At 39.4% G+C, this 22,280-nt stretch overlaps 1 protein-coding gene across 1 annotated transcript; it reads right to left on the bottom strand.

Moving 5' to 3' along the window:
- Positions 1-2,427: 2,427 nt before the first annotated feature.
- Positions 2,428-21,941, bottom strand: VXN (vexin). Its single transcript, XM_020813044.3, has 6 exons — positions 21,568-21,941; positions 12,449-12,504; positions 7,873-8,038; positions 7,071-7,129; positions 5,892-5,977; positions 2,428-4,265 (listed from the first exon to the last, which is right to left on the bottom strand). The coding sequence occupies exons 1-6, from the start codon at positions 21,629-21,631 to the stop codon at positions 4,079-4,081; spliced, it is 618 nt and encodes a 205-aa protein (XP_020668703.3). The 5' UTR covers positions 21,632-21,941; the 3' UTR covers positions 2,428-4,078.
- Positions 21,942-22,280: the final 339 nt, after the last annotated feature.

Below are 22,280 nucleotides of genomic sequence, written 5' to 3'. Positions count from 1 at the left end.
ATTTTGATCTAAAAGTTTATGGGGCATACACATTTGCCTCCCAGACTTACGTTGGAGAAAGAGACTAGAGTTTCCACAACCAGCCACCCCAATATTACAGAAATAGCAAATCACTAGTGTGAATTATTGTGTCCCATCAACAGTACAGGCAGACTCATGTTTGATGATCCCAAAGGCTGGCATCTTTTTCCTGCCAACTAGCTGTCCATGGGAAGGCTACAAGCCTAATTCTTGAGTTAGATATCGAAAATGTAGATTACTATACTGTTTCTATGTGGGTAGTACTGTATATGGTTTTTCTTTTCATGAAGTCATAAACTCAATATGGACCCTCTGTGATGTAGCCTAGGACTGGGGAAGATATAGCATTTTAAATGGTGCTGGACCGCAACTTTCGTCAGGCCTAACCAGCATAGCCAATGGTGAGTGATATTGTGGTTTGGTGTCCAAGAGCATCTGGCCACATGTTGCCCACCCTTTATTTATAATTAATCTCAATGCACCTTTCCTAAGTCAATGCACCTCATATTCATTATTATCTTTTCCTTCCTTTCTGGAGAACCACATACAGTGGGGTCTTGACTTGAGAACTTAATCCGTATTGGAAGGCGGTTCTCAAGTCAAAAAGTCTGTAAGTCAAGTCTCCATTGACCTACAGTGCATTGAAAACCGATTAATCCCATAACAGGCCGTTTTTGTTCGGTTTTGGTTTTTTTCTGGTCTGTAAGTCAAATTTCAGTCTGCAAGTCAAACCTAAATTTTGCGGCCAGAGAAGTCTGTAACTCAAAAAGTCTGTAAGTCAAGCCGTCTGTAAGTCAAGGGTCCACTGTATTCCCTATTGAGAAGATATTCTATGTCAGCCTTGGATTGTTTATTTTTGCCTCTCTCTCTCTCTCTCTCTCTCTTTTTTGCTGCCTTAACATATACCTTCTTCAGTCCATGATAAGAAGTAGAAAGTTATGACCAATGCTCAGCTTAAATCCTTTCAAAAATAAAAATGTGTATAAAATGTTAATAGCTACAGGGAGTGCATAACAGTGGTGCTGTGATGGACTCTAGAGAACAGCCTTCAAGTATACTCAGCTGGTTGTGCATGTAGGGAACTGTTTCTGTAGAACTTTGACAAAAAATTACAATAACTAAAAACTTTGGATGAATTGCATTAATCGCTGCCCTTCATTATTACGTTTGTCTGAAAAGTGATTTGGATCCAAGATCTGCCATCTAGTAGTGGAAGCTCCTCTTTCTGGGTTTTTTTTTTTTTTTTGGTATCTTCCTCTTTTCCTGCTCATGTTCAGCCAGTTCCTCTGACTCTCTGTGTAACATTTTCTAGTGGCTGCAAGGGCTGGCGAGAGAAGGAAGGGATTAGCATGTTGGAGTTTCAAATATTGTGTCTTAGAGTGTTAAAATACAGTTAAGGGGGAGGTATAGGAAAAGCCACCCAGAAAATGAAAATAGATTTAAACCTGAAGCTTCAGTGCAGTTTCCTATAGTCACTGCAAAAAGAATTTTTAAGTGCACCAGTTTTATAGCTTACTAAAGTCATGGAATCATAAATAGCTGAATGTGTTTATCTTATAAAGAACATGTTTATGTTACAGTCTGAAAACATGAAGTGGCATTTGAAAATCTTATAGCACACCCTATAGGTGATTATAATAGTCTGACTTTACAATAAGCTGGTGTCTTAGTATCTTGATATTATAAGCTTCTGGTATTACAAGGGCTTTAGGCTGCAAAGCCTTGTTTCACCAGGTTCTGTAGAATTAATCATGAAAACAAATTTCTTATCACCATAATGGCAGCCCACTAGTTTCTACATTATGGACACTTGGAGGTACGGAAAGTACAGGGATAATGGAATTTCTTCTTGGACTTCCAGGGCCCTAGAACTCATAAACCCTGGAAGACAGATTGTTTACAAATTGGGGGGATGTGGAAACAGTAGTTAAGTGTTGTAAGTATAGGGAGATAGGACATACAGAAATCAGATAATTCATCCATCACATCATCAGAACTCCACACCACTCTGGGCACTAGACAGCAAAGAACAACAATCATTATGGATTTCCCTCCATAGATGCAAATTGGCATAAGACTGGTTTGGCTGGGTGAGCATTCAGAATTATTTTGCGTATGTTCTTAATATGTTCTTAGAGGCTAAGAAATTTGGTTTTTTTAAAATATATTTTTACTTTTAAGAACTTAAATATTTTAAGATGTATTCCAAGCTTTAAAATGTACCATTAGGCTACCAGCTTCTAGATTTTTAGAATGTAATTGAAAACATTCTTTTTGATATTTTATTGTATTTTCCTCCTCTATGTTGGATTGAATTCTGAATTATGTGTTTGCCTAACACTTACATTAGTTTTTATGTATTTTTAAATATTTGTGCCAACCAGTTTTTTTTTCATAGTTGTGAAATTTTTGGATTTTGTAACAGCTGTAAGGTATTTTGTGTATATGGAACATAGAAGTAATGTAGATAAATAAAGCTTGTAGAACTAGACAAGCTGAAGTTGCCTGAAATCATTGTAACAGTGAAAAGACTTATATCATGATAGATGAATTTTGGTATGATTGTCAATAACTGTTTGGTTTCATTCTGGAATTAACCCATTTTTGGGATAATGGCAGCTCTAATGAACACAGACTTCTGATTTTCCCCTGGAGGTCTGTAGAACTCAGGGAGGGTCAGGCATCAGGTGTATCTGATCTGACAGGCAAATCCATTTGCAGAAGGTTAGTTCTACCCACCTAAACCTGAATCCAACTAGATGAAATAAACTAGTTTTTCCCAGTAAGTTCTCACAGAATAGCCATCTCTTCCCCTCTCCCTGTTTTCTTCTTGAGGGGAAACAGGTCCATAGAGTTGCACATACAGTAGACACTCTTTATTTGGAACAATAAAACAAGTACTGACTACATGTTAAGAAAGACATTAAATAACATTAATGAATATAAATTAAATTACCACTTTTTGGGTAAGACTGATATATCTAAGTTATAAATTAAATAAATTAGAACAAAGTTAAAAAAAACACAGCAGTGATCAGATAATCAAGTGTCCCATCTCAATACTGTTTAAAGCTATTATAATTAAAACCTAAGGTAGATACCTCTGAACATGCAAGCTTTCTCGCTAACTAGCCATTGATACATTTTATTCTTCAACAAATTTACTTATTAAGATTTCTGACTTCAGTGTGTTTAGTACATGTTATTATACATGTTTGAACAGAGGGTTTTTTTTTTAAGTGTAGTTTAAAATCTGACCGAAAATAACTTGGCATAGGATTATGCAACCAGTTTCTAATCTGTATTCCCAAGTAGTGATAGACAGAATTTTGGCTTGTAGAGTCTCTTTTGTTTTTTGCCATGTTCTGGAATCCATTGGAAGATAGCCACTTAATAGAGATGAATTAACTACCACTGCTGGCTTCCCATGCCCAACTGGAGATGACTATTGACCATGTGCTAGCCGCTTGTATTGTTCATTCACAGGAGTCAAAAGTAAAATACAAGGGACCTGTATGTTGTCTCAAATGAATGGAAAGTTCACTCCGGAATGCTTCCCAGAATTAGTTATTGTTATCAAAGGCTCTGCAGCAAAGAAGCTGATATGGGAAAGCTTCTCTGAAAATCAGAACACATCTGGTTTAGCTATCTTGTTCACTTAGCTAGAACTGTTACACAATAAAGGGCAGGATTATGTGTGTGATGGTGTGTTGCAATTCACATGTGGCCTGTTGGAATTACACTAACACTTGTAAAACCTCCTCCTCATAAATCCTTGATCAGCCAGAGAAGAATGAGGTATACAGGGTTGATTCAGGATCACAGCTGAATCTGTTAACAAGTTTGCTGAGATGTCAGAGACATGTGTCAAATGTATGGACTGAATTGTTTGCATAGTTTGCACTCCTTTAACTTTTCCGCTTTGTGATTTCTTCAGAAGTTATTTCCCCAGAGAAGTGTGAACTGCAGTGTGTCCGTTGATGGATAAACACGAGGCCATTTCTGCTCTTTTGTTAAAAGAAGCTGTGGCCCACAGAAACAAGGATGAGGAGGCTTCTCAGTCTGCCTCAAAGGCACCGTTTGTGGCTCCCAGGTATTCTGACTTCTTTTTATGCTTCATCCATATTTTTCGCAGGAGGCTGGGCGTGCCATACAAAGTGCTCGTTGTCAAGGGTAAAGAGGCCTCATTTCCTTGAATTGCACTCAGTTCTTCTTCAGTATTTTTCCGTGAGAGCCTTCCATGCCTATGGTTGAAAGTAGAACAAATTCTAAGCTTCAGTTGCTCCAGAATAATTAAAAGACTGCACAAATGATTTGGTAAAATTGCCAAGAATATGTTTTGCCAGTTCTATTTTTGTGGAAATACTATTTTTGGCCTTCTAGATTTTGTAATATTCTGGAACGTGGACAACCACCTTTTCCTTCAGGTCAAATCACTGCAGAACAAAAGGAGACCTACCTTGGCCACTGCACTCCCCTTCATATACATAGTACTCCAGCTAAAGTATACATATATGCATTTTCATACAGAATACATGGACGCCCTTCCGTTTAATTCACACATATATGTGCACACATGTTGCAATAGTTATTAATAATAATTATTATAACTCAGTCCCCCAATCAACATGGGGGATTCTAGGAGCTGAAATCCAGAAAGTAATCTTTTGAGGATGCATGTTTGTGTGGGCATGCACCCCCCACCCCATACGACACCCATGGCATATTTAGGCTTGATAGAATATGACACTTTCTCAGGTCTTCTGTTGCAAAGGGGTACTTTGGACAGGGTTTGCAGAAGATGGGAAGTGTTTCCTGTTCCTCTACAGGCAGCATGTTCCCTACACCTCTGCTGTGTACTGAAAGCAAATTATTGATGTGAGTACAAGGTCCCTAGGTTACCAAAATGGCACCAACTATGTACAAGAAAGAAGTATCAGCAGGCACAGAATCTGGAGATTTGCAGCAGTATTAATAGCATTTTACACCAACTACAAATATGTGTGCTGTGCCTGGTGGGATGGGAAACAAGAGTCAGGAAGGCGATGTACAATTATGACTGACTGGCTGTTGGAGAAGAGTGGAATTCAATGGGGGTTATCATAGAATGGGTTATGTCTAGAGACCAATACATTACAAAATTGTATTTCCAAACATTCCACAGATTAAAGCAGTCCCCATTCTCTTAAGATTTACAGAACTTTGGAGTGTGCCAGAGAATATGGGTTGGGTAGGGTGATGGCAACACTGTGGGCTTCCTTAGTTTGGCTGAATGTGACAGACACACAAAAAAGTGCTCAGCAATGGGGTAGGTATTTTCTTATTTCTTCTTTATATAACACTGTAAGTGCAGCAGCTTATGCGAAAGGGGCATTTTTGAACACAAGTGGCTCATGGGCCTAGCAGTGCCTGTCCCACCCTGAAAGTTTAGGATGAGGTATCTCCTCCTCAGAGCATAGCTATCTCTCACTTTTACCCTTATGGCCAAACTTTTAAAGAGCCTAGTTTATAAAATGATGCAAGCCCCTCAAACATAACCAAGTAATTGCAAATGCATCTACAGTTAAACTTGTTTAACAGCATTTCCTTCAATCTGGGGAAGTGTAGCCCAGTGGTAGGTCAGAGTCTCTAACTGAATTCTCAGAACCTTTGTCCAACTACAATTCCCACAGTTCTTTGAAGAAACCATAATACATACAAATCCTTACAGAGCAAAGAACCCCAATACTTCAGGCAAATGCAACTAATCATTGGGTCAGAGGAAACTATACTTGGGCTCAGTGTTATTTATAACTTCGACCCACTAGATATTTTAACATACATCAATCATGGGCAATATTAAGGAATTTGGGGAACAGAAAATAACATACCCTTCTAAGAAAACACTATCCTTTGGTGCTTGTTCTGTGCTTGCAATCCGTCTTGCATTGTGACGTGATATGGGGGATGCCTGAGGCTGGTGAATCAAGTGGAAATTGAAAATATTATTACATTGGCATAAAACAGCCAAATACTATTTCAAATGCGAAAAACCCACAAACCTTGCCTTGCTAGTAATTGTACAGAAGACAGAACAATGACATCTTATCAACTCATTGGAGGTTTGAGTTATTTGCTCATCCATAAAATATCTATTTTACTTGATATGCTGTTAGCTGCCTTATAAACCAAAGGTGGTGTGATTTTCTCAAAAAGTGGTGCAATAATAAAGTAAGGTCAGAAATCTAGACAGCATGTTAGGAAGCTGAGGACGTCGTGCTGCTAGTCTCACAATCTCAGTTATCCTTTAATAAAATTACAGAATCTGATGAGCCAGACTGGGGTGAATCCAGAATTGCCAATGCATGAAACCTCTTTTCTCCCAAGGGAAGTACAACAATTCAGAGAAGCTTCCTTCCTGACAGAAGTCAGCAGGGAGGTGATTCTTTCCTGAGCTCCTTGTCCTCTTTGCATGCCTCTCTATTTTTTCAATGCCCTGGAGCACTTGGTTCCCAACGTTAGGTTTCCAGATGATCTTGGATTACAACTCCCAGAAATCCTGGCCAACATGATGGGGAAGAGAAAATACGGCTTCTGGGAGTTTTGGTCCAAGAACATCTGGGGGCCCAAGATTGGGAACCAGAGTGCTCTCCCAGCCTTTTAGAGCATATTTTCAAATAATGGAGAGAGGAACTGCCAGGAGAAGGAAGAACTGCAATATTACTCCCTTGTCCCTCCCAGACCAGCCAATGATCCACTTCACTGAAAGGGCTTGTGGAAAACACACTGTAAAAAGAATTTAGCAAGAGAGAATGCTTGTGTCATTGCCTGGGGTTTTCTCTAGCTTTCTCTTTTAGGGCTTGTCTCTTTATTTTTGATCAATGCAGTCTTATCTCATGATGTTCCATTCTCTTCTTTGCCACTGTATTGGAAGAAGGATCCAATCAAGAGTAACACAAAAGCATCCTTTGTAAGAGGATTAAGGCTGTTAAATGAAAAGTTTACATGAGCCTGTGTGACAATCATGATTCACATCATATCTCACAGAAGTATCTGGCTTTCTTACTTACTGAAGATGCTGAATCTGTCTGGTTATTGCTACAGCTGAATGTCAATTGTTTTGAAATTCCTGCAGCAATGCACAGTAGAAAAGAAACACTTTATTATCAAACAATAGTACAGTATATAGATAAATTGTACATTACAGAGAACTGTGCTATAGTGTGTGCACTAATATAATCTAATAATTTTTATGAGCACAAATATAATTTGGGTCCTTTTGGTGTTTGTGGAATGAGAAATTAAAGTGATAAGTGGAGGTGAAAACAGGTCAACTGGAAATACTGCTCTCTATGTCTTCTTTCTTAAAGACAAAGTTATCTGAAAGAAAAGTGATGGTGATGATGGTGTTTTAGCATGATATCTGGAAAAACATATTCTGAACATCTTCATATCTGTGGGTGTGTGGGATATTTTCCCTTCAACGGGCATGTTCATTATCGATTTAGCGAACTTTCTTCTTGAACTCTCTTGTTCAATGCAATAACCAGATCTGCTTTGTTTTTATAAGCTAATATATACCCTTTTGCTACCATTGTTCCTATCATCTTCATTTAATGGAATCTCTTTTTTTAATGTGGAGAAACCTCCTTTTCTGATCAACATTGACTTTTTCAGAGAGGAAAAGCTTCCTGCTTTTCAGATGGAAATGTGGCTCCATCAGAAATGTTCAAATTGCTCATGCTGCAGCAGATTTGTCAGGCTTCTACAATCTCTTTCAACAAAAAGCCAGTTTTTCTTGCAAGAGATTAATGGGGGCACCCGTCTGGACAATTAGTGAGCCTGGGCAAACAATGAAACATTGGGACATACCATGTGTTGCACGGCATTTGGTAGGACTAGAGAAGAATCGTTGTTGCCTGTTCTGCAGATGGCCAAAGCCTTGTCCACTTTCATCTTTGCAGAAGACTTGAATGAAATCCCCTTCATGTGGCCTGTCTTCTGTTCCCTGAGGATGGTAGTCAGACACTGCAATCACCTAGGAAGGGAAGGTGAAAGTGTCTCAAGATATACTATGTGCCAGGTGTAGCTTCAATGTCTCATACCAAAAAAAATCTGTTCTAATGTAAGATTTATAGTGCTGTTCTCTCTGCCTGTAAAATTTAAACAATTATGAAATGATCTTCAGGGGAGCTCACTTAAACACATTGATTAAGAAAATGTGTGTAGGAAATTGTAAAGTTTTGTGTGATATATAATGAAATACATATACATACATATACACTATATACATAGCCCACTGATTTATGTAGGCCCACACTGACCTCTGCAGTGCAATATTTCTATTTATATATTCCTTACATAGAAATAAAGGCATAACAAAGTATAAATACATTTACACAGGAGTGCCTTGCCATCAACACAGACCCAGACTATTTATAGAAATATAGAAAATAATAATTATATTAAAGAATAATAATTATCGATTGATCGATCGATTGATCGATAGATAGATAGCATTGCAGAGGACAGTGTGGGCCTACATAAATCAGTGGGCTGCATGTGACCAGTCAGCTACATATTGCCCATCCCCCCACGTGTGTGTGTGTGTGTGTGTGTGTGTGTGTGTGTGTGTGTGTGTGTGTGTGTGTGTGTGTGTGTGTGTGTGTGTGTGTGTGTGTGTGTGTGTGTGTGTGTGTGTGTGTGTGCGTGTGTGTGTGTACGTACACATACACGTCAGGATGATACATCTCTTTGCAGGTAGGGTGGTATCCAATGGATGGCACATCATTTCCTCCCAAGTGTATTATTGCTGTGCACTAAACATGACACTATCAAGCTCTAATATCTGGGTTTCTGCCTTGAAATACATAAGAATTTCATCTCACTGTATAGTTTTCTATTGTGAAGACAAATATATTACTACTTATTCTCTGAATGGATTTATGCTTCACATCTTGGAATGCTATTTATTTAACATACACAAACACACATGTACACTTATTGTAAACCACCTAGAGTAAATCTATTATGGGAAAAGACCAGGTCATTTCCCATCTTATGTGATTTCCTGAATTCAGGCATAGAAGAACCTCTGTCCCAGCTGAGGAGTCACAACTGTAATGCCTCTTTAATGAAAGAGTGTGTTTGCTTTTAAAGCAGAATGCCATATAGAATATTGGGAACAGAACCGAAGAGGCTGATACACAAAATCTGCCTTCCTTATATAGAAATAAAGGCATAACAAAGTATAAATACATTTACACAGGAGTGCCTTGCCATCAACACAGACTATAACTACACATAAAAGAATATTACTGTATAGTTTGCTTGATTTACCACCCTCTGCAAAAAGGAACCAAATGTTATGAAACCGCTAATGTATACATGGGACCATGCTGCAAGATGCTGAGGTGCCTTATATAGGTCAGGAAACCAAGCCAAATACTAGCATAGTTTAGATCCAAACAAGCTTGCAAGCTTTTCTAGGTCATTATGAGCAGGCGAGGTAAATCGCTAGGATTATCTTGAAGTCACTTTTCTTTTCTAATTGTGTCAGAAAACTTAAGGTGAGTTTGGCTGTTATTCAACGGAATGGCTGTGTCATCCAAATTAATCAGTATTAGTAATCAGCTCTGTAAATTATTTGAATCGTGTTTGTTTGTCCACCAGCCACTTGTTCATTTGCTGTTTAGTTGTTCCTCTTGCATGGACAAATCCTGAAATGGAAAGCCGTGCAAAACACCCTTTCTCCCTCTTTTCGCAGCATCTCTCAGGGATTCATAATTCTGTCTTAACAAACAGTGTTGCTGAACTGCCACACACCAACATTAGCAAAATTCCTGAGAAACCAGTGCAGAGATGCAGGAAGAAAGAAATGCAGGGCACTCCGAACACAAGCCTTGCAAAAAGCAAAGCACAATGCCACCTTGGGGGAGCTTAACCTCATGTTAATTCCAGAAAATGTAAATTAATTTTACAGTGCAGGGGTCCCACCCCTTCTTCATTCCAAGAATGAAAGCTCTTTTTCTAGAAAATATAAAGCCTAAGACCTAGTCAAAGTTAAGCAAATACAACCTCAACTGCATTTTAGCCCTCTGTTGAAATTCATAGGCATTAAAAGTAAATGCAGCAGATAAAGCTAATACCAGGGCAAGATGAAGAATAGATTGAAGACTGGCACACTTGTAATATTGTTAGCAAATGCTTAATTGGGAATCTGCAGGACCAAGGGTGCACAGGAAAATATTCCTTAAGCATACAGTATTTGCTACCAAGAAATGGTTAACTAGAAGGCATCTGAGGGCAGTAATTCACAGGGGTAGGAGTCATATGACTGAGCAGCACTTAACACTGCCTTGGCTCACTCAATGCCTATTGCTGTTAAAGACTCTGGCCGGCTTCCAGGAGGCTTGCTATTTTTGCTTTGTCTGAGATTAAACAAACACATTTATCAGGATTACCAAGGTAAAAGACCTCAGGTCATCTCAGGCAAAGTTGCAGTGTTAACAGGTAAAGGAGCCATGTTTGCAGTTCCCTCCTGTTTTGCATTGCGAAAGAATCTTGACCCCCCCCCAGAACTTTCTTTTCTGTTACATATTTACCATAAAGTTTCGATACATTTTTTAATTTTAGGAGTTTGAAACATAGCACCCTTTTTTTAAAAAAAAATCACGTATAGGACAGTTTATTCTACAAGCTGAGACATACAATTAATTTGAGCCAAGGTTATGCTCTTGGAACGTTTCAAATTCTGAATGCAATTCAAGTTGCTCCCAAACACATGCAGAAGGAATTGGTGAAAATAGTGAAGCTTACATGCTAAACGACACATGGTTTTCCAATGTGCTTGATGCTGTGTTTATCCTCTAAATGCTTAGTCCCAGGCCTGTGTTTGTCAAGATAAGATGAAAAGTGACAAGGCTGTCTTTGCCATTAAGACACAGAGAGAGGCAGCATGAAAATGCAGCATATGAACTCTACTGTGGCATTAAGGAATTCAGATTTCTCTAACCAGCTAGTGTTGAGCTCCTAGCACTACCCTCTCTGAAGTTCCTGCTTTTGTATGTTGGTTCTACACATGAATAAGAACCCTAGAAAATCTGGGTTAGCAGAACTTACATATGAGCAAAAAACTTCTCTTCTGACTGCTCAGTCATTGCATGAAGAAGGCAGCAACGGAGGGGTTGGACCTAGGTGCCCCACTCTGGTTGTGTAGAGGAAACTGGATCCACGGATACTTTAGTAGTGGTTTTGTTAGTTATTTTATTTAATTTTACAGTTTTTTCCTCTTTGGTGGACATTTGTGGGATCTTCTGTCCCAGGTGCTGAACCAACTGGCCCAGTGTTGGAAGCTATTGTTCACCACTATTGATTGCAAGGAGGTGCAGCTTGTTAGTTACCTTAGATAGCAACATATCTTGGGGCAGCCATGATAGTGAGATGCGGGTAAGTGGATGCCATCTGATTCCCCTTTGCACATTCTTGCTACACAGTTTATCCTCAGTAGGACTCCACAAGCAGAACTAAGCTCAGCTGACATTGAGGGAAATGGTTTTAAATGGTACAGTACAGGACATTTGTAGGTCAAAATATGAAGTACTATTTTTACTGTCTTAAAAGTAGTTCCCATTCCCATAAGGGAAGTCATGGACATCTATCTTTCTATCTTAACATCTAGTTTAGCATTAGTAATATCAGTTTAATTACATGAAACTAAAGTGGTGATGCTGCAAGTTAAACTGCAGAAGCCTCTGTGCTGCATGGTCAGAAGACCCAGCAGTCATAAGATCGAATCCACCCGACAGAGTGAGCTCCCGTGGCTTGTCCCAGCTCCTGCCAACCTGCAGATCTAAAGTATGTAAAAATGCAAGTAGATAAATAGGTACCACTACAGTGGGGAGGTAATGGCATTCTGTGTCTAGTCGCACTGGCCATGTGACCACGGAAACTGTCTACAGACAAATGCTGGCTCTATGGCTTAGAGATGAGGATGAGCACCACCCCCTAGAATCGGACACGACTGGACTAAATGTCAAGGGGAATCTTTACCTTTACCTAAAGTTGTATAATGCGTAATTAATTTTGGAACTCTGAGCAAGTACTTTGTTCTCTCTTATGCACAAATGAACAAAATTATGCAAGTGAACATCACCTTTTAGTAAATTTAACCAATCTCCAATCCTTCTTGCTTTTCCAGGTATGTTAAACAGAGGCTATGAAGTAGCCCAGACTGAGATATAATTCCTGTTAATTTATTTAAAGTCAAGTTTCTGTTGTGAATAGAATTAATCGAAAGATGTTCCCCAATCCTCCATGCTATTTGTGAACTATGCCAGCTCTCTTTCTGTGCAGTATATGTGCCAGTTCCTCCCCAGAGACCTGAGAGATATGTGTTCAACTTAAGATTATACATGTGGGATCCCCTTTAGTCTAAAAATTTCCTTACCTTTTTTGATAGGATGCATTGTGTGCTTTTGGCTTTTCTTCTGACTGGGCTACATGCTACAAAAAGAACGGAAACACTGTCAGACTGAAGCTCAGATACCATTTAAGTACTCTTAAATGAGCTGCAGGCCTAGTATCCATACAAAGTATCTCACAAACATGAATCCTCAGCAGGAAGTGGACTTTGAAAACTAGCAATGAATATACACAAAATCAAATATAGGTAGGTAGGTAGAATAGAATAGGGGTACAATTTTAGTGGTTATACCTCTGGTGCAAATTATGCAGTGGAACAAAGCACTGGCTCCTCTAAGTACTACCCAATGATTCACCAGTCTGGGCCTCAGATAATGATAACAAACCACTTCTCTTCAAGGATGCCCCAATTATTCTAAGTCAAGCACCCAGGAGAGAGTAGGGAGGATGTAGAAGAGAGCTTTAAAGAGTCATAGGAGAAGATTTATGCAGCTCCCCCACGTGGACTGGAGTGAAGAATGCCTTCTTCTAGTCCATTCCAGGTACCACATGGAATTATGGAAATGTAGTTTTGTCCTGATTAGATGAGAAAAACACACGGGGGGTTATCCAAGCTACATGGCCTCTAGGGAGCATCCACTATCCTGCTACAGTGAAGACAGTAGCATGCAACATCCCACCTCCAGTCTATACGCAGGCCTCTAGTAAGCCAGGAACCTTAGCATATCAGCACCAACTGCTGACAGCTGCAATGGTATCTCTTTAAGTATTTCTTTTCAGGCACTTTGGTCCCCACCAGGCTGCGGAAACTGGGATCTCCCACAACGCCCCACAGTGAGGTTATATTTGAGATACTGGGATAATGTCTTGGTGGTCATTCTGAGGTGCTGAGTGTTCTTCTAAGGCAGACACTTCATCTCCCTTTTGTCTTTCTGCCAGTAGGCAAAGAGCTGTCTAACTCAAGTAGGCTTTTTGCTTGCTCTTAAGTGGGTGGGTGTGTATTTTCTTTTATTGATGTGTTTTTGTGTTTTAAAAGTTTCTGGATTTTTTCAATGTATGCTTCATTTATATTTGTTCTATTTAATTGTCCTATTCTTGGGAGAAGGAGGGATATACAATGGATGGCTGGATGGACGGCTGGCTGGCTGGCTGGCTGGATGGATGGATGGATGGACACATAATTAATTACTTTAAAATCATAGCACCCAGCTATGTGGCAATAACTGGAGTGCTGGTTCTGCCACTTCCATCAAATAATTCTTCCAAAACCCATTAATCTAGGAGGAAACATATTGGCATATGCCCTCTAGAGGGAACTTTGCCACAGGAACTTAAAGATCTGAAATTGGCTCTTTAGATCAAGCACTTGGTGAAGTCAAAGATCCTGCTGAGAAATGTCATGGAGTCTAAAATGTCAGGATTGTATTCCTGACTATATTTGGAAATCAGTCTTATGAATGGCTACTATATATCAGCCTTCAAACAAAAATATTGACTATTGAGTGGTACAGAAGTAAATACACAAATAAATATTGCAAATTTTAGATTAAAGCAATATCATAAAAAACATTTATAGAAATAAAATGAGATGTAATGCAGGATGTAATGACTTTGCGGAACAGGACACAAGTGGGCTGCTCTGACTAAGAAGTCTGCATCATAGATTGTCACCTGCCTTGCCTCATTTGGTTGGATCCCCTAATAACCCTTGGGCATTACGATGTGGTTGATGGTCCTTTGCGAACCCTGGTTGCAAGCAACCAAAAGAGCTTTAAAGGTGAATACCAATGCTTTGAAATGTGCCCATAAGCAGAACTGGCAAAGTATATTCCTAGCAGATGGTCCCAGCTGGCAATCTCCAAGCTATATATCTGAATTAATTGCATTGGGTTACGGTTTTCAAAAGCAGCTCCATGTACAACACATTAATAGTACAACTTTGAGGTAACTATAGTTAACCATGGAAAGATTAATCAAGTATCCCACAATTTTGCCAGCAGATGCATGCCTAAAACATAATACAATAGCAACATGTTCATCATTATCATCATAATAACCTACTGAAAGTGGGAAACACTGAAACACCCAAGGCCTCCCCAAAAGCAGGACATTCAACACTGGCTTTTCAACATAAGAAGACTTTATGTAGATCTTCGCAGTCAAAGATACCTTTGAATTTTGAAAGAAACATATACCACATGAACAATTAATAAAGATGTGTATCTTTTGTTCTAAATCTAAGTGCTTGATATTAAACAATCAGAGTTGTCATTTGTCTTCTGTACTATATGTATCCAAAAAATGGAAGTGAGAAAATTTTTTGAAGTCCATTACAGGTACAGTGGTGCCTCGCACAACGAGCGCCCCGTAGATGTTAAACACAATGCCACAGTAATAGTTTCCAGATTTTTAAACATGTTTCTATAATGAGATCATGTTGACTGAAATACAGTAAGTGCAATACAATTAAAACAATCTTCACATTGCAATAACCCACAGTATTAACGATGATTGTGCCATGGATATGCACTGATACATAAACTGTTGTAATATACATATTTGATTACTGCAGTGCATTATATAGGGAGCTGCCTATGAGTAATACTAAGAAATATCATCTGGTTAAGAAAATTGTGAGCTATTTGTTAATTACAACTTGCCAGCCTGTTTGATCATAAGCCCACCAGCAAGTCAGCAGTAATTCAAAGGCAGGCAAAACATAGCCTTTCAGATATTGGAATGAAGTTTCATTGTTCCCCAATAATGGTTCTGGTGGCTAGCATTGATGGACATTGTACAGCCAACAGTATCTGGCAGACTACAAGTTGTCCACGTATGTTATGATAGGTCAATAGTTTCCTGCCTTGGATCCTTAGATGCTCTTGGACTGCAACCGGCTGGCACAGCTAATGGAAGGCTCCTGGGAGCTGCAGTCCAAGAACATCTGGGGAACCAAGATTGGGAACCACTGTGATAGGTGAATGGCATGATGTTGCCCATCAAAACACTGTGCTCATTTTTGGATGGGCAACATCCAATTCATCTTCCACCTCCAGTGCTGAGAAGCTGGTGAAGATCCTTGGGCAAATCATTATTGTCCACATAATCCAGTTTCTAATCCAATTTGAGGATTGGATGTGGTGGCAAATATATTTTCCCAAATAGAATTGTATCATATTTTCTGTGCTGAAATTGTTCTGGAAATGCAAGTGGGGGCGGGCCCAGCCTACTGTGAAACTTGGTGAGATGGTTGCCTTTGGTGGCAACATGGTAGGAGTGGCAAATGCATTGTGCTGTTCTCCCTATTTTCAGTGCCATCTTTTTCCTCTTCTTTGATGCCAAAGCATGAGAGAAAAGGGGTTTAGGCACTTTCCTAGGTCACTCTCCCCACAGTGCCTTGAGTCTGAGGAAACCTCAGAAACTTCAGAATAAATGTGCAACATCTAGTAAAGCTCAATGCACTCAGTCATGGTCATAAGAGTGAGGGTTGGGAATGCAGGACCAGCTTCCCCGAATAGTGGAAGAAGAGAGTGGGCATTTTGATTTCACCTGATGGCACTTGCCCATCCTGCATCAATTTTTATCTTCTACCACTGGCAGGCCCAGAACTATAACCAATAATTTTGGCACCCAGGACTTTGCTGGCCTATTGATTAAGGTTGATACATGAGATTGTTCTATGTGGTCAGAGGGCAGAGGAAGAGGGAGAAACACCTGGGTCTGGACACATCACAATTTGTGATAACTGTGGAGAACCAGCCTCTTTTATGTGTCCTTCTGCTAAGGGAGAAAAGGCTGGAGGCACTATAAGTGCTTTGTGTCCTTCCTGCAGCAGGTTCAGACCCTGTAGCAAAAAATGTTTGTTGCCTCTGAATTCCAATACCCTGAGTCAAATCTGCAGTGAACCCTCCACAATTACAGCTCTGGGCAGAGGAATGAACAGTAAGAACAGTTAGCATAAGAATATGTAGAGCTACCAAATAACCAGAAAAACACAGCCAGGTCTCATTGCTAAATACTTTCATCTGCTAATGGCTACAAATTGATCTGTTGTTAAACAGGTGTGCACAGAGGCTTATTCTAGAGTTGCCAACCATTTTCAAAGCAAACTGAAATGTATGTTCTCTGAAGTTTTGTGTTAGTATTCAGAGTATAGTTGATTTAACTTTCATTGGCTTGCTTGTTCAAGTCTTACCTTTGAACAGTTAACCAACATTCACATCACTACTGGTTTATGCAGTTGCCCCAGTTCGAAAATACAATACCTTGCTGTGTGATATGATGGGAGCACTGTTGAAGGGCGATGGGAACTCTAAAATTGACCTCACAGATCAGAGTCCATAGTTCTTTGGATTCCAGTAGTATATAAGTATAACCTACTGTTGTGGATATTTACATTTTTATAGTTTTAGTAAAGCAAAGGTGTTGTGACTGTTTAGAACTACTTTTCCGTGTCAAACATTCCTCATTGTTCTAACAGGTTGCTGTAAATTCTGGCAATGAGCCTTGGCAAAGACTTTTGCAGAAGCAGGATACTGGAAACAGCATGTGCAACTATAACAATCTTTCTGAGGCTCTTCCAGATTCATTGGCAGATTGTGCAGAAAAGTGAAACAAATACCTGCACACCCATCTCATGGTTTCCAGCCCTGCTGATGTTTAAAGATTGGCTCGTGATACAGTACTGTACCTATCCCCCAAAATTGAGGTTGTTCTCTGTTTTAAAAGATAGGCACTCAATACAATAATTCCAACAAGTCAAACAGCTGTGGAAGCAACTGCTAATAGCCAAACAAACTAATATCCAATGAAATATCCAATAATATGCTAATATCCAATAAAAGTTAGACTTTAAGGTGCCACCACATTTTTTTCTCTTTTTTTAAAAACTTTTTTCCATCTATAATGCTTGCACAGACTAACACAGCTTCCACAACTACTGCTAATATCCAGAATTTTAAGTGGATATATCAGCCCCATTAAAGTGATAGGGAAGAAGCACTTAAATCAAAATACCCATCCAGGAAAGGTTTTACTATTCATGCAAGCCTCCATTGTCATGCAGCTCATTTCTGAGTAGAAAGCAGAGGAAGAGACTGGAAATTATTTACATGTGCCCTGTTTTTCTAATACAATTTTAATTACATTAATGCTGTTCCAGATTAAACAGCAACAAGTCTTTTTACATCTGGCATATTTTCAGCCTATCCATGTAGCTGAAACTCGAGACATGTCTCTAGACAAAGAAAGCAACACGCTGCTGTTCCAAAGGGTAGGAAGGAATTGCATGAACAATTCCTACAGAGGAAGTCTCTTCTGAAATTGGCCTTTTAAGGAACAGTTAGTTATGGGGATGACTTCCAGGCAACTTGCCTCCCTCAACACCTGTCATCATCACCCTGAAATAAGGACAAAGATAATTACTTTATACCAAAGCAAATTAATATCACAGTAAACTTTGTGCATTTTAGGGTGTGGTGATATTTTTAGGACTCACTCTGTCCATCCTGGTTTCAGTTTCTCTGAGTGCATGAAAAGTGCCCTTCTGAACAATACATCTCAATGCAGGTACAATCCCATCACTGCTGGATAAAACATGGCACCCAGAAACCATACATGTTGACAGCAAAGCCAATAAATTTCCAGTGTTTGGTCCTTTTAATGGAAAAGCACTATGCATGCTTTGGGCTGTTGTTAACTCAGTTGCTGGCTATAAGCCTTACTATACTGTTTTTTTTTTAAGAAGTAAGCTGGCAGCAGAAGCAGCTCTTCTTGTGGCTGCCTGCCAGCTATCTATGACCAGGCCAGCAATTCTGATTATGATTTGCCAACACTGAATACATCCAGGGAGGATAAGCTTGTTAAGGGCAACTAGTTACAATGGCTTTTTGTTAGCTTCAATATCTAAGGTAGGAGGCCTCTCTGAAAAGCAGTCGCTGATGTCACTGCTGTTATTGTCCTGCTGGAGGGGTTCCCAGTGGGCTGTTGATGGGTCACTGAGGGAAACAGGATGCTGAACAGGACTTTGGATAGAACCTGCTTTTCTTATGTTCTTACAGCTCTCTCTGCCCTCTCTGGGACACTGGGTGGTTTTGCTTGGCCACGGACAACCCTGACCTTCTAGATATCATTGGACTGTATTGTCTATCACCATTGAGCAGGCTAACTAGGGTTCATGGCAGTTGCAGTCCTGTAACATCTGGAGAGCTGCAACTGGTCCCCTCTTCTCCTAAGTAAATAGATTATGGAACATTGTGCATGTGAAGTACTTGCTTTGTAGCTTGACTTGAAGGTTGCAGTAAAATAGAGGGCATACATGGATGTACTTTTATTGTGATCTTGTAATTTACTGTCACTCCCCACCACGAGTGGTGGTGTGTGCTGAATAATAGTTATGCCAAAGCTGTGTAATTCAGACCTAGGCTTCTGAGCTTTTTAAACAGTCTTATCAACATCAACAGATGAAGGCTTTCATGCTACAGAACTGAGAAAAGGTTTGCTTGTGTGCAACCCTTTTTTTATACAAAACAGTTTTCATACAAGACTGATTACTATCACTTCCATGTAATAATCTAAGCCTTATAGTGCAGTGCCCAACTGCATTACTGCTGAGTTCGGTCCCGGTGAGCTCAGGTAGCCAGCTCAAGGCCAGCTGAACTCTGCTTCCCCTCCTTTCGAGGTCAGTAAATTGAGTACCCAGCTCAGTGGGGGGACAGACAATGTGTAGCCTGCATAAATAAACTGTAAACTGCCCAGAGAGTGCTTTAAGTGCTATGGGGCAGTATGTTCCAGAAGGCTTTTAACTGAAATAATATTAGCTGTGGGTCCGATGGCAATTTTATTATATATTTTAATTGTATTTTAAATGTTGCATTTTTATTGTATTTTAAATATTGTAAGCTGCCCAGAGACCTTTGGGTAGTGTGGGCGGCATATCAATAAAATAAAATAAAATAAAATAAAATAAAATAAAATAAAATAAAATAAAATAAAATAAAATAAATAAATAAATAAATAAATAAATAAATAAATAAATAAATAAATAAATAAATAAATATAATCAGCACAGTTTTGCTTTTTATGCCTGGCTAAAATGGCTAAAAAGGTGGGAAAATGTCCCAAGACATTTTGCTGCCTGAGGCAAAGGACAAGATTTCTGCCTCTTAGAGTCCTTGCCACTGCTCCATACATAGATAGTACCCAGGCTGACAAGTGACATTCATTTCAGGTGCACAAGACAATCTCTGTGGTGGACACAGTGGCAGTAAGGCAGCAGGTGATAGCTCTGGCCTCCATTACTTTACCTCCACTGCCTGCCTCTATGTCTCTATGGTAACCTGATCAGGCTACTTTGCCTAACTCTAAGGCTGGCCTTTCCTTGTTTTAAAAAGTCCAGAGGATGAGTCATGGGCATCTTTAGAAAAGAAAGTTGGAGCATATTGCTTCCCATATAGGATATCTGTCCTGACTTACTCCAGATAAGGTCAGATTTAGTCACATTTTTTTCGTATTAAAATTTTACTTCAAAATCCTAAATTCTATCTCTAGTCTAAATTAGAATTGCCAGTCATTTCTCCCCATCAGTCATATCATGAGCCCCATGACTAGTAGCATGACAGACAGAAATTCACCTGTGATGAGCTTCCTGCTTATAAAATCTGAAACTGCTGAATGTATCATCATCATCATCATCATCATCATCATCATCTTAGAACTGCAGAGCTGGAAGAGAACCTATGGATCATCATGTCCAAACCCTGTCAGGAAGCACAGTGAGGAATGGAACTCCAACCTCTCCTAAACCACTGAGGTATCCATCAGTTCACTTCTCTTAAAAGCAATCCTGTGGAAAAGATTCCAGTTCCAAAGAAAGCCCAATTACTGGACATCAACTGGAGAAAATAAAGTTTTTTTTAGATGATCTGGGTTGTTTGGGAAGAATGGAGAAACCCCCCCCCCCCGATAAGAACTGTTTTTAATTTGTGTCTTCCAACAAGCTTAGTCTCCTTGATGGAAAGCAATAATCTATAAGACAACAAAACAACAACAAACTGGGAATTTTGGAATGTACTTATATGTATTTTTTTCAGAGGCACACTTTAGACTTAGGGAACTTGCTGGATAGCTTATTAGTATAGATATCTGGCTGCAGAGCCAGAGGTGGAGAGTTCGATTCCCTACTGTGCCTTCCAGGAAAAGAGGCATGGGCAAGCTGTACAGTCTGAGGGGAGGGCACTCTCAGAAGAACAGAATAATAAACCACTTCTGTGTATTCTGTACCTAAAAAATCTGGAAAGGTTCACCATACATCAGCATTGATTTGATGGCACATGATGATGATTATTATAGACTCTGTAGTGGACTGATGGCAAGAGACTTTGGTTGGCACATCTGCCCTTACTTAAACTGGATTAACTATCATTAAAAAGGTGTGTGCGTGTGTATTCATGTTTGTATATCTCCAGGGCAATAACTATATTCTTATCATAATTCTAGTGATAATTTTTAGTGGTGTTCAAAAACATTTCATAATAATGCAATTGTAAAGCACAACTGAACATGGAAATAAATCCTGGATGGTATTTTCTTCTGCAAAGAGTGTCCCTTCTTTAATCAATCTCCTTTGGCACCAGGAATTTAAAAACTATTGTTCTCATGAATGTATATTGATTTTTGTCTGACTTTTGTTCCTTGTAACAGACCAAGGCTAAGGTTAAATACAAAATCACTTCCACAAAGAACATTCATTTGAAAACAGTCCCTCCTTTGATCTAGTGGACCATGACTGAACAGAGCTGGGTTTTTTTTTACATCTAATTATTTAGGCTGTCATTTTCCATTTCCATAATATTATACCCAGTCAACTTAATAGAATAGTTGGAGGTCTAGCAGCAAAGCTGCATGCAATTAGGCAGCCGACTGCACACTGTTTCGACCGGTGGAAATAGTTCATCTAGCAGCTAGTGTATCTAGCCATCTGCCGGCATTCTCTCCGAAGAGGGGGGGAAATCAGATCGCAACACAGCAAACACAATACAGCGAGCATGCTTCTGAACGTACCATTTTGAAGGCATTTTTCCGTTAATGCCATTTCAATGAAACCCACAGCCCCGAGAATAGCTCTAGGTGAGAGAACATACTCACATTTGGAAGAAATCACAGTGAAGACTTCTAAATTTTCATCACTGCAGCTGTAAATCTGGTGCATTTTTCACCTCTCCCTCCTGGCTGCCTATCGGCTTCATGCAACTGCTCTGAACTTCTGGTAAATAGGTTTCACTAATCCCATCTGGCTTTGTGATCATTGTCCAGGTCCACAAAGGACAGACTGATGCTATGATCTCATCTCATTCCATATTCTTCATCGCAACATTTTCTGCCCCCATCTGCCTTTGTATGAATTCTGCTCACGTTAGGGTTTAATTTTGCTCTTCCTTCAAACCTGAATGCTAGTAATATTTTATTTGCATAGCCCCTCTTGTTACCATACAATTGACAGACACCCCTCAAGAATACTAAGTAGCAAACTGAAGTAATGTTTGTCAATTGTAGATGGAGGAGAAATTATGAAATATGAGATTACTGGCTGCATTTTTTCTCTACTGTTTATTCTTCACTTTAGGCACTTTTTCATTTCAAGGATTAAAACAAAAGCATTCCTTTCTAAAAGCAACAACAAAGGAGAAACTGGTCAATGATACCTGCTGTGATAAAAGCATATTTTATTTTCAAACTTCTTTTTGTTTTACAAGCCAGTGGGAGAAAGTGCTTCTATACTGCCTAGTCTTTGAATGCAGAGATTGCATTTTCAAATATAGATGCTTAGCCTTAAGCACTCAAATCTACATTTAGCTCTG

This window comes from Pogona vitticeps, chromosome 4 (assembly GCF_051106095.1).
Source record: "Pogona vitticeps strain Pit_001003342236 chromosome 4, PviZW2.1, whole genome shotgun sequence".
Taxonomy (NCBI): Eukaryota; Metazoa; Chordata; class Lepidosauria; order Squamata; family Agamidae; genus Pogona; species Pogona vitticeps.
This window is presented reverse-complemented; position numbering and strand designations above follow the sequence as displayed.

What these genes read in the sequence shown, in the direction of transcription:
- VXN (XM_020813044.3), bottom strand. Translation starts at nt 21,631, where the DNA reads ATGCACCAGATTTACAGCTGCAGTGATGAAAATTTAGAAGTCTTCACT. An exon ending in CACTGTGATTTCTTCCAAAT is followed by an intron (nt 12,505 to 21,567) that starts GTGAGTATGTTC and finishes TTCTTTTTGTAG; the next exon opens with CATGTAGCCCAGTCAGAAGA. An exon ending in AGACAGATTCAGCATCTTCA is followed by an intron (nt 5,978 to 7,070) that starts GTAAGTAAGAAA and finishes TTGATTCACCAG; the next exon opens with CCTCAGGCATCCCCCATATC.